At 38.4% G+C, this 10,800-nt stretch overlaps 2 protein-coding genes across 3 annotated transcripts; both read left to right on the top strand.

Annotated features, from left to right (window-relative positions):
- Window positions 1-854: 854 nt before the first annotated feature.
- LOC121746912 (glucan endo-1,3-beta-glucosidase 8-like) lies at window positions 855-3,020 on the top strand. Its single transcript, XM_042140871.1, has 2 exons — window positions 855-1,497; window positions 1,680-3,020. Exons 1-2 carry the CDS (start codon window positions 1,100-1,102, stop codon window positions 2,806-2,808), a joined length of 1,527 nt encoding a protein of 508 aa, XP_041996805.1. The 5' UTR covers window positions 855-1,099; the 3' UTR covers window positions 2,809-3,020.
- Window positions 3,021-7,605: 4,585 nt separating this feature from the next.
- LOC121747494 (zinc finger Ran-binding domain-containing protein 2-like) lies at window positions 7,606-8,391 on the top strand. 2 transcript variants are annotated; one of them, XM_042141539.1, is made up of 3 exons: window positions 7,606-7,940; window positions 8,023-8,093; window positions 8,206-8,391. In XM_042141539.1, the coding sequence occupies exons 1-2, from the start codon at window positions 7,630-7,632 to the stop codon at window positions 8,090-8,092; spliced, it is 381 nt and encodes a 126-aa protein (XP_041997473.1). In that variant the 5' UTR covers window positions 7,606-7,629; the 3' UTR covers window position 8,093; window positions 8,206-8,391. The 2 variants fall into 2 exon arrangements, with proteins under 2 accessions (XP_041997473.1, XP_041997472.1); XM_042141538.1 differs by having other exon boundaries at window positions 8,023-8,391.
- The last annotated feature ends 2,409 nt before the right edge of the window (window positions 8,392-10,800 follow it).

Genomic DNA, 10,800 nt, shown 5'->3' with positions numbered 1-10,800 from the left:
TTTGTGAGAAAAAATTGGAAAAAGCTGAAACATTAATACGAAAAGCAAAATGAAAAGAAAGAAAGGAAGATTTGCAGTGGGATGAGAACACGTAGATTTGGGGTGGAAAGTATGCATTTTTGAAGGGCTAACTTCAAATCCATTTAAAGCATTATTTCACTATTTTATATGCATTGCCTAATTAATTAAATAATGCTTCTTATAATCCTTTTTAATCAAAAGTCACTTCTTTTCAGCAACAAAGTTATCACACCAACCTCTTACAAAACTTATAGTACTATATATTTTGTGTTTTACTCGCTGGATGATATTGGTATTGTTAATCTTCATAAAATCAGTAATGTATACTATATATCCATTTTTATTCTAACTAGACCTACTAAAAATTTGAGGATGCTTTAGCTAGCTCACTTTTTTTGTTTTCCCTATGTGTTTGTTATAGATTAGAATAAATAAATACTATTACTTCATTTGTATGCTAATAAATGTCTCATTTCATTTTTATTAGTTTTGGTAAGTAAGTCACGCATTTCACTAACTCAATTCACTATCATTTTATGATAAATTCAATATAAAAGTAGGATACATATCTACTTACTTTTCAATTCATTTTTCATTACAAAGGCTACCTGACCTGACCTGATCAACTATGATACGATTATTGGTGGACGGAGGAGTAATACAGAGAGAGCGAGTGGGCCGACTTGACTCAATTGTGGCCTACCATCTGGTAGAAGCCAATTGGCTTAACGCATCAAGATTAAATCTTTGCATGGCATCGTCATGCTCAACTTTTAACATCGATTATCATCATTATTCAATTTAATTAAATTCAATTCAATTAAATTCCAACCTGCCCCATCACAATTCACACACTTTTCACAGTGGGTCTCCTCGTAATCCCATGCATAACTGAATAACAGAATTAAGAAACGAATCTGTTTATTGATTTATTCACCTCTCCATTTTATCTTCTCCCTTTCCAATCTAATTTCATCATCTAGAAATTTCACACCATAAAGACAATAGAGTAAACACCATTACCAAAACCAAAACCAAAACCACTTTTTCTTCGGCACAATATATCCCCTCAATCAAAATGGAGAGAAGACAGTTAAATTATCATGAAAATGTGGTTGTTTTGTTGTGTGTGATTATGATGATGGCAAAATCATCATCATCATCATCATCATCATCATCATCATCATCATCATCAAGCAGCAGCAATAGTGTGGGAGTGAATTGGGGCACAATGGCAACACATCAATTGCCTCCTTCGAGCGTCGTTGATATGCTGAAAAACAACAACTTCAACAAGGTGAAGCTATTCGACGCCGACGAGGCCATCTTGGATGCATTATCTGGCACTTCCATCGAGGTCATGCTCGCCGTCCCCAACTACATGCTGGCCGAGATCAGCTCCGACCCCTCCATTGCCGCCTCGTGGGTCGACGCCAACGTCACTGCTTACGCCTACCCCGGTGGAGTCAACATCAAGTAAGGCTCTTCTTAATTAATTATATAGTCAGTACATTTATTCAAGAATAAACTGATTAGTACGTGTGAGTTGGCCTAGTGGAAGAGTGGATGTCTGAAACCACATGTCTCAGGTTTAACTTTCAATTCATTTGCCTATAAAAAAATAATTTTAAGAAAAAACTGATTAATCTAGTATGTAGATACGTAGCCGTTGGAAACGAGCCGTTTTTGAAGACGTACAACGGGACCTACTTGCAGCAGACGCTGCCGGCGTTGAAAAACATCCAGGAAGCTATCAACAATGCCGGCCTCGGGTCAAAGATCAAGGCCACGGTCCCGTTCAACGCCGACGTCTACAACTCGCCCGAGTCGAACCCAGTGCCGTCCGCGGGCGAGTTCCGCGCTGAGATACGCGATCTGACGGTCCAGATCGTCCAGTATCTCTACTCCAACGACGCCCCGTTCGTCGTCAACATCTACCCGTTCCTGAGCCTCTACGGAAATTCCTATTTCCCCCTTGACTTTGCCTTCTTCGACGGCTACAACAAGCCGCTCCGGGACGGAAACTGCGTCTACACTAACGTGTTTGACGCAAATCTAGATACCCTGCTCTGGTCGCTCACCAGAGCAGGGTACCCTGACATGAAGATCATAGTTGGTGAAGTGGGATGGCCCACTGATGGTGACGTCCATGCAAATGTACAGAGTGCTAAGAGATTCAATCAAGGTCTAATCGAACACGTGATGAGTGGACAGGGCACACCTCTGAGAAAAGGCAGAATAGATGTTTATCTATTCAGCCTGATCGACGAGGATGCCAAGAGCATCGACCCAGGAAGCTTCGAGCGACACTGGGGGATATTGGAATTCGATGGTAGGCCTAAATACGAGCTCGATATCTCAGGCTCGCATCAGAACAGGAGCCTCGTGGCCGTGCAGGGCGTGTCCTACATGGGGAGGCGGTGGTGCGTGTTGGACCCACGCGCCAAGGATGTTGAGTGGGATTTGGCGAAGAATGTGGACTACGCCTGCAGCCAGTCTGATTGCACGGCGCTGGGCTACGGCTCGTCGTGCAATCACCTGAGCCTGCAGGGGAACGCGTCGTACGCGTTCAACATGTACTATCAGTTGAAGGATCAAAATGAGTGGGATTGCGATTTCGCGGGCCTGGCCGTGATCACGGACCAGGACCCCTCGGATAGCAGATGCAAGTTTCCTGTTATGATTGCATATGGCAAGCGTCCCGTGCTGATGCTGCATAAGAAATTGGTCGACATTTTGCTTGTGGTTGCTGAGGGTTGTGTAGTGTTTCTGCTTCTTGTGTCTTAGGTTGTTGGGATTGATCTTACCCTTACTTACATGGATTTAGGACAGAAACAGAGTTCTATTTCTATCGTGGTATATTGCCATTTAATTTACTCTTTGTTTGAGGAGGAAAGGAGGGGTGTGTTTTGTATGTTTGTTAAGAATCATACCACTCGATTCTAAACACATTTATGCAACCATCGATTTTGTAATCATAAAAATATCATTTGAATCAGTGTTTGTATGACAACTTTTATATGTATAAAAATGATGTAAAGTGTTAGCTCAATTCAAACTTCACATAGTCACAAGCACCCCATTCAATCACTATATATAGATAATTGGATTGTTAAAAATGTATATTTAATTTGATACATCCATTTACTTAAAATATTGCCGAAGTTAATCTTAATATTCAACCCCTGAAATCTGAATTCACAATTAAGATACATTCAATTGTAAATTGCACTTTAAATAAGGCAATTTAGCACAAATTACAGGTGTGGGTGTGAATTGCGTCGCCTATTAATATGTTTGGTTGTGAATTTAATTTTGAATTTGCCAACTACAAGTAAAACAGTACTTCAATTCTAAAAATGTACTATAGGAGTATTTTATTATTATTATTATTATTATTATTATTATTATTATTATTATTATTATTATTATTATTATTATTATTTTTCTATCTTTTCGTAACTATTTCTCATATTTGCAATGGAAAGTGGGTATTTTGAAATATTTTATAGTTGAATTTGTGAGGGTGAAATGAAGGGTTTAGACCATTATGGGGAGTTTACTGAATAATAGTATTTCAGATCCTGGGGATAATGTATGAGCTGGGTCCAATTAATGTAAAGCATGTTCCCCATTTAACATATACTGTAATTAACTTTTTAAAAGTAATTATTATCCCCCACCCCAATTTGTAAAAGGCTTCATGGTCGAAAGGGCTAGCTGTTATATTTTGAAAGCATAATTTATGATCTACAACATTTGCTCTCTCTCTCTCTCAAATACACACACATTTAAGATGACTCAAACCTTAAATCCGTCATTTGTGCATCATGCATGGATTGGATTTGTAGAGGAAGACCAAATCTCATGCCTAATTGAAGAATTTAGGGCAAATTGCATGTAAAGTCATGAATTTTTAAAACAGTTTGGTTTTTACCGTGAATTTTAAATGTTGCATGAAAAGTTATGAACTTTATCGAACTGTGTAAATTTCTCATCCGAACCGACCCGATAGATTTCCGACACAAATTTATCCTACGTGGCACACCGCATGCGTGACTTGGCAAATGACAAATTTATGGTTCAATTCAAATTATGGAGTTAATGCTACTTTTATGCTGAATTCGATTTGTATGTTTTTATTTGTGCTACTTGTATGTTTGTAATAAGTTCAGGGTTTGAGATTAGTGGAAGACAAACAATCAGAATTAGTGGAGTTGCCAAGTCACGCCTACGGCGCGCCACGTAGGATAAGTTTGTGCCAGAAATCTATCGGGTCGGGTCGGATGAGAAATTTACACAGTCTGGTAAAGTGCATGACTTTTCTTGCAACATTTAAAGTTAAACAGAAAAAAAAAACCAAACTAAGTATTTTAAAAGTTTATGACTTTACAGGCAATTTGGCCAAGAATTTATAATTAATTGGAAGCAAATTCATCTAAAGTAAAGTGCATATAAAAGGAAAACAAGAATCTTTATTCGTGAAATTAAATTATAGTACTAATTTCAAATGATAACATAATTTTGCGTCTCTGGATGATTTGGAATGATATAAAAAATCAGTATCATATATTATACGAATAAAAAAGCAGTGGCTATTTTTCACGTCGCCCGATGTTGATTCCTGATGTAATTATTTTGGAGAATTAACAATATCCTCTTTTTTTTCCGAGGGAATAAATAGGTGAGTAACTATTGAATAAGTTTATTTTTGTAATATCGAAACTGTGATTCTCTCTTATCGAATCGAATCCGGGGTCTAACATGTCACGTGATGTCATACCACGTCAGCCTCCCACTGAAAATAAAATAAAGATAACTAAAAACCCTAATTCAACTCTTTGCAGCAAAGTATGTAGTGTAGGGCATCCAATCCAACCATGAAGCATCCACAATAAGATCTTGATTTTCAGCCGTAGTCATCAGTGATCCAACCATCATTCAACCCTGTGAAGCAGCAGCATTATTTGGGAGGATAAATTCATTCATCTCGTCATCTTGTGGATCATATTGATTAAAAAGCTCGTTAAATGAATTTAAAATTGAAAAAATTAGAGAGTAAATGAAGAACGAATTTGGAAGTGAAATAGGGTATGTATGTATCTATGTAAAGAATTTCATTTTATTAACAAGAAAAGGAAAAATCAGACCCCTCCAAACTCTCTTTCTGCTTTCTTTACTCGCAGGAGTTTAAGAAATATTAAAAAACATTATTTATCAAAAATAATAAAATTTAAATAAGATATTTTATCGTCCACATTCATTTTTGGTAAAAAAGATACGGGGTAATATTTTTATAGATGGGCTAAATATCAAACTATATATTTATGATATTCCTGGATCCTCCTTCATTTAAATATTCAGGGGCTTCATCTAAAGAATTTATTTTTTGTTAAAGTTTTTTTTATATTTTTCTCTGGAGAAGGGGGTTCACCACATGCTCAATGGCGGTTCAAATAGGACAAAATGAAGAATTAAAAATAGTAGTATGAACGTAACTAACATCTAACTTAGTAAATACAGTATCACTTCAAGACTTCACCTAACGATTTTTTAAAGTAAAAAAGTAAGCTTTAGTTAATGTGCAATTTTGGACGCAAGAACGTCCTATATAATAGTAGTAAAGATTTTATTGTAGTTTTAATTAAAAAATGAAAATGGAAATTGTCTATGTGGAATTACTGTAAAATGCATTATGCTCACAACAAATTAAAGTAGAGGCAAACAGAATATTTGATCCATCTGGACTCACATTTTTATCCTAATTAGCCTATTAATTACCAAAAGTCAAATTTATCTGATTCGTAGTAACATAATGGTCTCCAAAGCAATAGATTAATCTAATAATTGAGTCATATATTCCTCTCGATCTATTTTATTCGCTCACTCCCATAATAATGTCAGCTTTTTAGGTGTAAAATAACTAGGAATCTTACAAATATGAAAAAAATTATAGCCCGTCAGTCAATTATTTCAGACAGGCAAAAGCTTTGCAGAATATACCCTATCTATTTTTGAAGCAAAAAGATGTTAACTTTTTTTCATGTTAGCATTGCACTAAAAAATTCTTTACAATTAAACTGGAATTTGCCTCCTTAATTAGTAGAAATTATGAGAGGCCGTTTTATAGCAGTATCTACTTTTTTTTCTTTTTCTAGCTTTTTTGTTACTCTATGAACTCAAGCATGTTAAATGCATAGTAGGAGTAACCACATGCATGCATTATTAAATTGCATGCAAACAAAAAATGGTCAAGGAAGGTATGTACATAATCATTAAATTGCACTATAATATTGTTGAAAATTGCATGCAAACAAAAATGCTCAAAGAAGGTGGTATACATCATTATTCAAGCCGGATCGAGTTTATAAAAACATGAAATGTGCCTGGTTATTGGTAAGAATATGTTACCAAACAATTACACCATGTTTTTTTTTGCCAAACTAATTTAAGTACTATTATTTACCAACTCCAAAAACAAAATTTATGTTTTTAGAACCCATCCTTTGATTCGGTAAATTTTTTTAAAAAGAAGATGAGTAATTTAATATAGGCATTGGTGATTCATCATGGGGTGATCTATTGAATTATTATTAGAAAAGAAGGAATATAGAAGGGTGCAAGGATGAATATTGGAATTTGACAATGGATGTGCATTATGAGGAATAGATTCCAAATTTTTTTATCTGTTTCATTTCTTTCTCCTATTTTACACTAGCCTGAACCACATTGACCGGACCATATAAAACCTCTAGCTATACGTATTTCCATCATCTTATAAATAGCATTGAAAATATAGTTTCATTACATTTTATCGTATTAAGTGCTAATATACACCACAATTGACATCATATACTACTAATACACACAGACATCTATCTTTGATTTGATTGTGACAATTAATTTATGTATATAAGTATAGTATATGGGGTGAAAATGAAATAATATATGGAGGCACCTCACAATTCACAAATAACATCTACCCCTCATAATGCCTAGCTACCCCCGCAAATGGGCATAGAATACAGAATAATATTTCCAACTCTTTTTCAGTAATAATGCATATCGAATCACCCAAAAGGCACCATTATTGATCTATCACTTGTTTTTTTCAACTTACCAATTTCCATACTAGTATAAGTTTTAACCATAAGAGAATTACAATTTCTTTCAAAATTAAGCTTGATGGCCGCATTTAAAAATTTGATTAGCGATAGTTAGAATAGTCCATCAAAGTAACAGTTTGTTAATTTTTACCCTAAGTAGGGTAGATAACTTATCTAGGGATGAAATTCTATGAATAAAAATCATAAAATTTAATCTGTATATGAGTTATCTACCTTACCGAACATGAGCATGAGGTGATACTATAAGACATGTGTTGAGCTAGAACGATTTTACTATAAGCCACCTTACCTTCATATGCACGTTTCTGGATAGGAAAAAAATGTGTCGTCAGATAGGAATCCCATCTGAAGAGACAAGTCGACACAAAACACAAGTTTTAGGGGCCCACAGGGCCTCCCTCACTAGTATATAAACCCCATGATATCCATTCTCCTAATTTACCACCACCTTCAACAACAACAAAATACATATCAAGAGAGAATGAGTAGAGAAGGAGGAGATTGGATGTGCCAGGCGTGCCAGCACATCAACTTCAAGAAGCGGGAGGCCTGCCAGCGGTGCAGTTGCCCCAAGTACTCCACCGCCGCTGAGGTGGAGGCGTATGCCGCGGCGCAGAGGACGGAGGTGATGGCGGGGGACTGGTATTGCGGCGCCATGAACTGCGGCGCTCACAACTACGCCAGCCGAAGCACCTGCTACCGCTGCGGCGCTGTCAAGACCTACTGCACCTACGGCGGCTATGCCTACGAGGCCGTTCCCGGCTGGAAAACCGGCGACTGGATTTGCAATCGGTAATTACTAATTACTGTACTCATCTTTCATCTTTATTGATTTATATTGCTATTTTTTTATTTTATTTTTTATTTTTTGCAGACTAGGATGCGCCATGCACAACTATGCTAGCAGGACGGAATGCTATAAATGCAAAACACCCAGAGAGTGAGGTCATTTCTCTCTCTAAACAACAAATGTGGATGGTTTTGGTAGTAACTAACTAATTATGTGTTTAATTAATACTACTAATTTTTGTTTTCTTGTGATTTAATACTAATGCAGGAAGAGTAATTGGGTGGGGAATTGGAAGATACTAACTAGTAGTAGGAGGGAGTTGAACAAGTGCTCTTTTCTTGTACTTTTATTCTACTAGAATTTTGTTTTATTCTTTTTCAGATTTCATTTGAATTAATGATCATCCATCGATCACAAATTGTTAATCCCACTGCATTATTTATAGGTTAATTATGTTGTGACTAATTAAGATAAGGTGGTATTTTTTCTAATATCTCATCGCAACGTTGGATGAATTATGAATGATGGGATACGAACTAAACAACTAAACAATAATTGCAAGCCCAATAGCAGTGACGGCCCATCAGCCCAAAACCCAAGAAAGAGTATCAGTTCGGCACAACCAAAGAGTTCGGTCACAGCCTATAGCTCGGTAAAAACCGACCAATCGAGCTCAACTCTCAGATCGGCAAAAGCTGATCGGCAAAGTTCAGCAGTTCGGTCTCAGTATTCGACCGAACAAGGAGATAGTGGACCCATGCAGGATCTCCACGACCTCCATTACACCCACGATCTATTTAGTGGTATTAAGCAGTTATCAACCCCCCTACCAGGGCTGCAAACCACGATCTTAGTTCGAATGTATAAATAGAACTTAGATCAGATAGACCAGGGTTAAGTTCTCTAGATCCTGAATCTCATATAGCAAATCAGTATTGTAATCTGTAAGCTAGATCAAGCAATACAAATTTGCCCTCTATTCTTCCCGTGGACGTAGATTTACCTCAGTAAATCGAACCACGTAATTCTCAGTGTTGTGATCTTCATTTATTACTTGCATTTATTCCCATCAAAAATTCGCTAAATCATCACTGGCGCCGTCTGTGGGAACACAGAAAACCAAAACTGTGATAAAAGCGAGTTTTTGATCCTCTTCCACCAAAAAATGCGTACCAGATCACATAATACCCATACTTCCGTCCGTGATGAACGTGAGGAAGCTAGTCCAGCCCGTAGGTCTGGAAAACAGCCTCGGGAGAAATCTGCCTCCAGTTCTCACGGTGAAAGAACAAACCACTCAAAAAGTCATCGCACCGAGCCTCCCCAGCAGCTCGATTTGAATGAGGCTGTCAAGTTGTTCTTGGCTGAGAAGCAGGATGAGTTCTTAACATTCCTGCAAAAGAGCCAGAAGCCGGAGAAGAAAACGGCGGATTCTCCCTCCCCCTCCAGACATGAAAGTCACTACCGCAGTAGTGTCGTATCTTCCAGGAGAAAGAATCCTCACCACCGATATGTTCCTTCTCCTCCTTGTTACCGAAATCACAGGAGAACTCCATCTCCACCATACCGTAGAGATGTCGGATTCGCTATGTATGGAGCGCTGAAGACTCCATTTTCGGATGATATCACCAGAACTCCGTTGCCACAGAATTACCGAACTCCGTCAGTGACTTATGACGGGTTAGTGGATCCTCATGATTTCCTGGGACGCTATCAGTATAATATGGCGAACCAAGGTCTCAATGAGGTTCATATGTGTAAGCTGTTTCCCGAGCTGCTCATCGGGAACGCAAGAAGGTGGTTTGATAGCCTCCCTCAAGGCAGCATTAGATCTTACAGAGATCTAATGGACGCTTTTCATAGGAGGTTCTTCCAGAAAGCTGAAACCCGAATCACTTCGGCTCAGCTGCTTTCTATACGTCAAGGTCGCGATGAAAAGATTAGCGACTTCATGACAAGATTCCACAAGGAATGCCTACAAGTAGATGATCTCAATGATCTACTTGTCATTTCGGCATTCCAAAATGGAATTCTGCCAGGAGCTCTCTACAGAATGCTCGTTGAATGCAGTCCGCAAACAGCTCAAGAGATGTGGGACATTGCGGACCAGTTTTCTCGTGCTGATGAGGCAGACCGTCGAAAACGGTCTTTAGACAGCTCTTCCAGAGGAGACAAGAGGAAGCCCGATCATAGCGATCAGGGACATCCTCGCCGAACTCCTTTTGAAAGAATTCAAAGGGCACCGGTACAAGACAGATTGGGACCACGTCTCAATCCTGAGAAACCACCCGCTCAGTTCGTACCATTGAACAAGTCGAGAGCGGAAATTTTCGAACTGCATTCTGATATGTTCGAAAAACCAAAGCCGATGACGAAATCGGCCACGCGCCGAAGTCAGGATAAATATTGCTCCTTCCATCAAGACCACGGTCACGATACCGAGGAGTGCCGAAATTTGGCAGCAGATATTGATGTTCTTGTGAAAGCAGGGACGTTAAAAAAATACCAAAGCAAGCCGCCGAAAAAGAATAAGAAACAGAGAAGTGCGAACTGCGCTCCTCAGGATCCTAAAAGGCAACAGGATCCCGAAGACGATGACGAGCCGCAATATGATGGAGTGATCCAGACTATTGACGCTCTCCCAGCCGGGAAGACTAAATCGTCTCTAAAATCAGAGCGCAGAGGCTTCAATCGAGAAGAGCCAATACATAAAAGGCTGAAGAAGGAGGAAGTAATTACATTTTCAGATGCAGATCCCGTCCCGGCCATTTCTCCTCATCAAGACGCTATTGTCATTCAAGCTGGAGTGGCAAATAAACTGATCCACAGAGTGTTTGTGGATACAGGAGCGTCGGTTAGCAT

This window comes from Salvia splendens, chromosome 9, assembly GCF_004379255.2.
Source record: "Salvia splendens isolate huo1 chromosome 9, SspV2, whole genome shotgun sequence".
NCBI classification, from domain to species: Eukaryota; Viridiplantae; Streptophyta; class Magnoliopsida; order Lamiales; family Lamiaceae; genus Salvia; species Salvia splendens.
The sequence above is the reverse complement of the archived record's forward strand: the minus strand, read 5'-3'. Positions and strand labels throughout refer to the sequence as shown.

Bases quoted from the DNA above. Each gene is read 5' to 3' on its own strand.
- LOC121746912 (XM_042140871.1), top strand. From the start codon at position 1,100: ATGGAGAGAAGACAGTTAAATTATCATGAAAATGTGGTTGTTTTGTTG. The intron at 1,498-1,679 runs GTAAGGCTCTTC...TCTAGTATGTAG, and splicing joins CCCGGTGGAGTCAACATCAA to ATACGTAGCCGTTGGAAACG.
- LOC121747494 (XM_042141539.1), top strand. From the start codon at position 7,630: ATGAGTAGAGAAGGAGGAGATTGGATGTGCCAGGCGTGCCAGCACATC. The intron at 7,941-8,022 runs GTAATTACTAAT...TATTTTTTGCAG, and splicing joins GGCGACTGGATTTGCAATCG to ACTAGGATGCGCCATGCACA.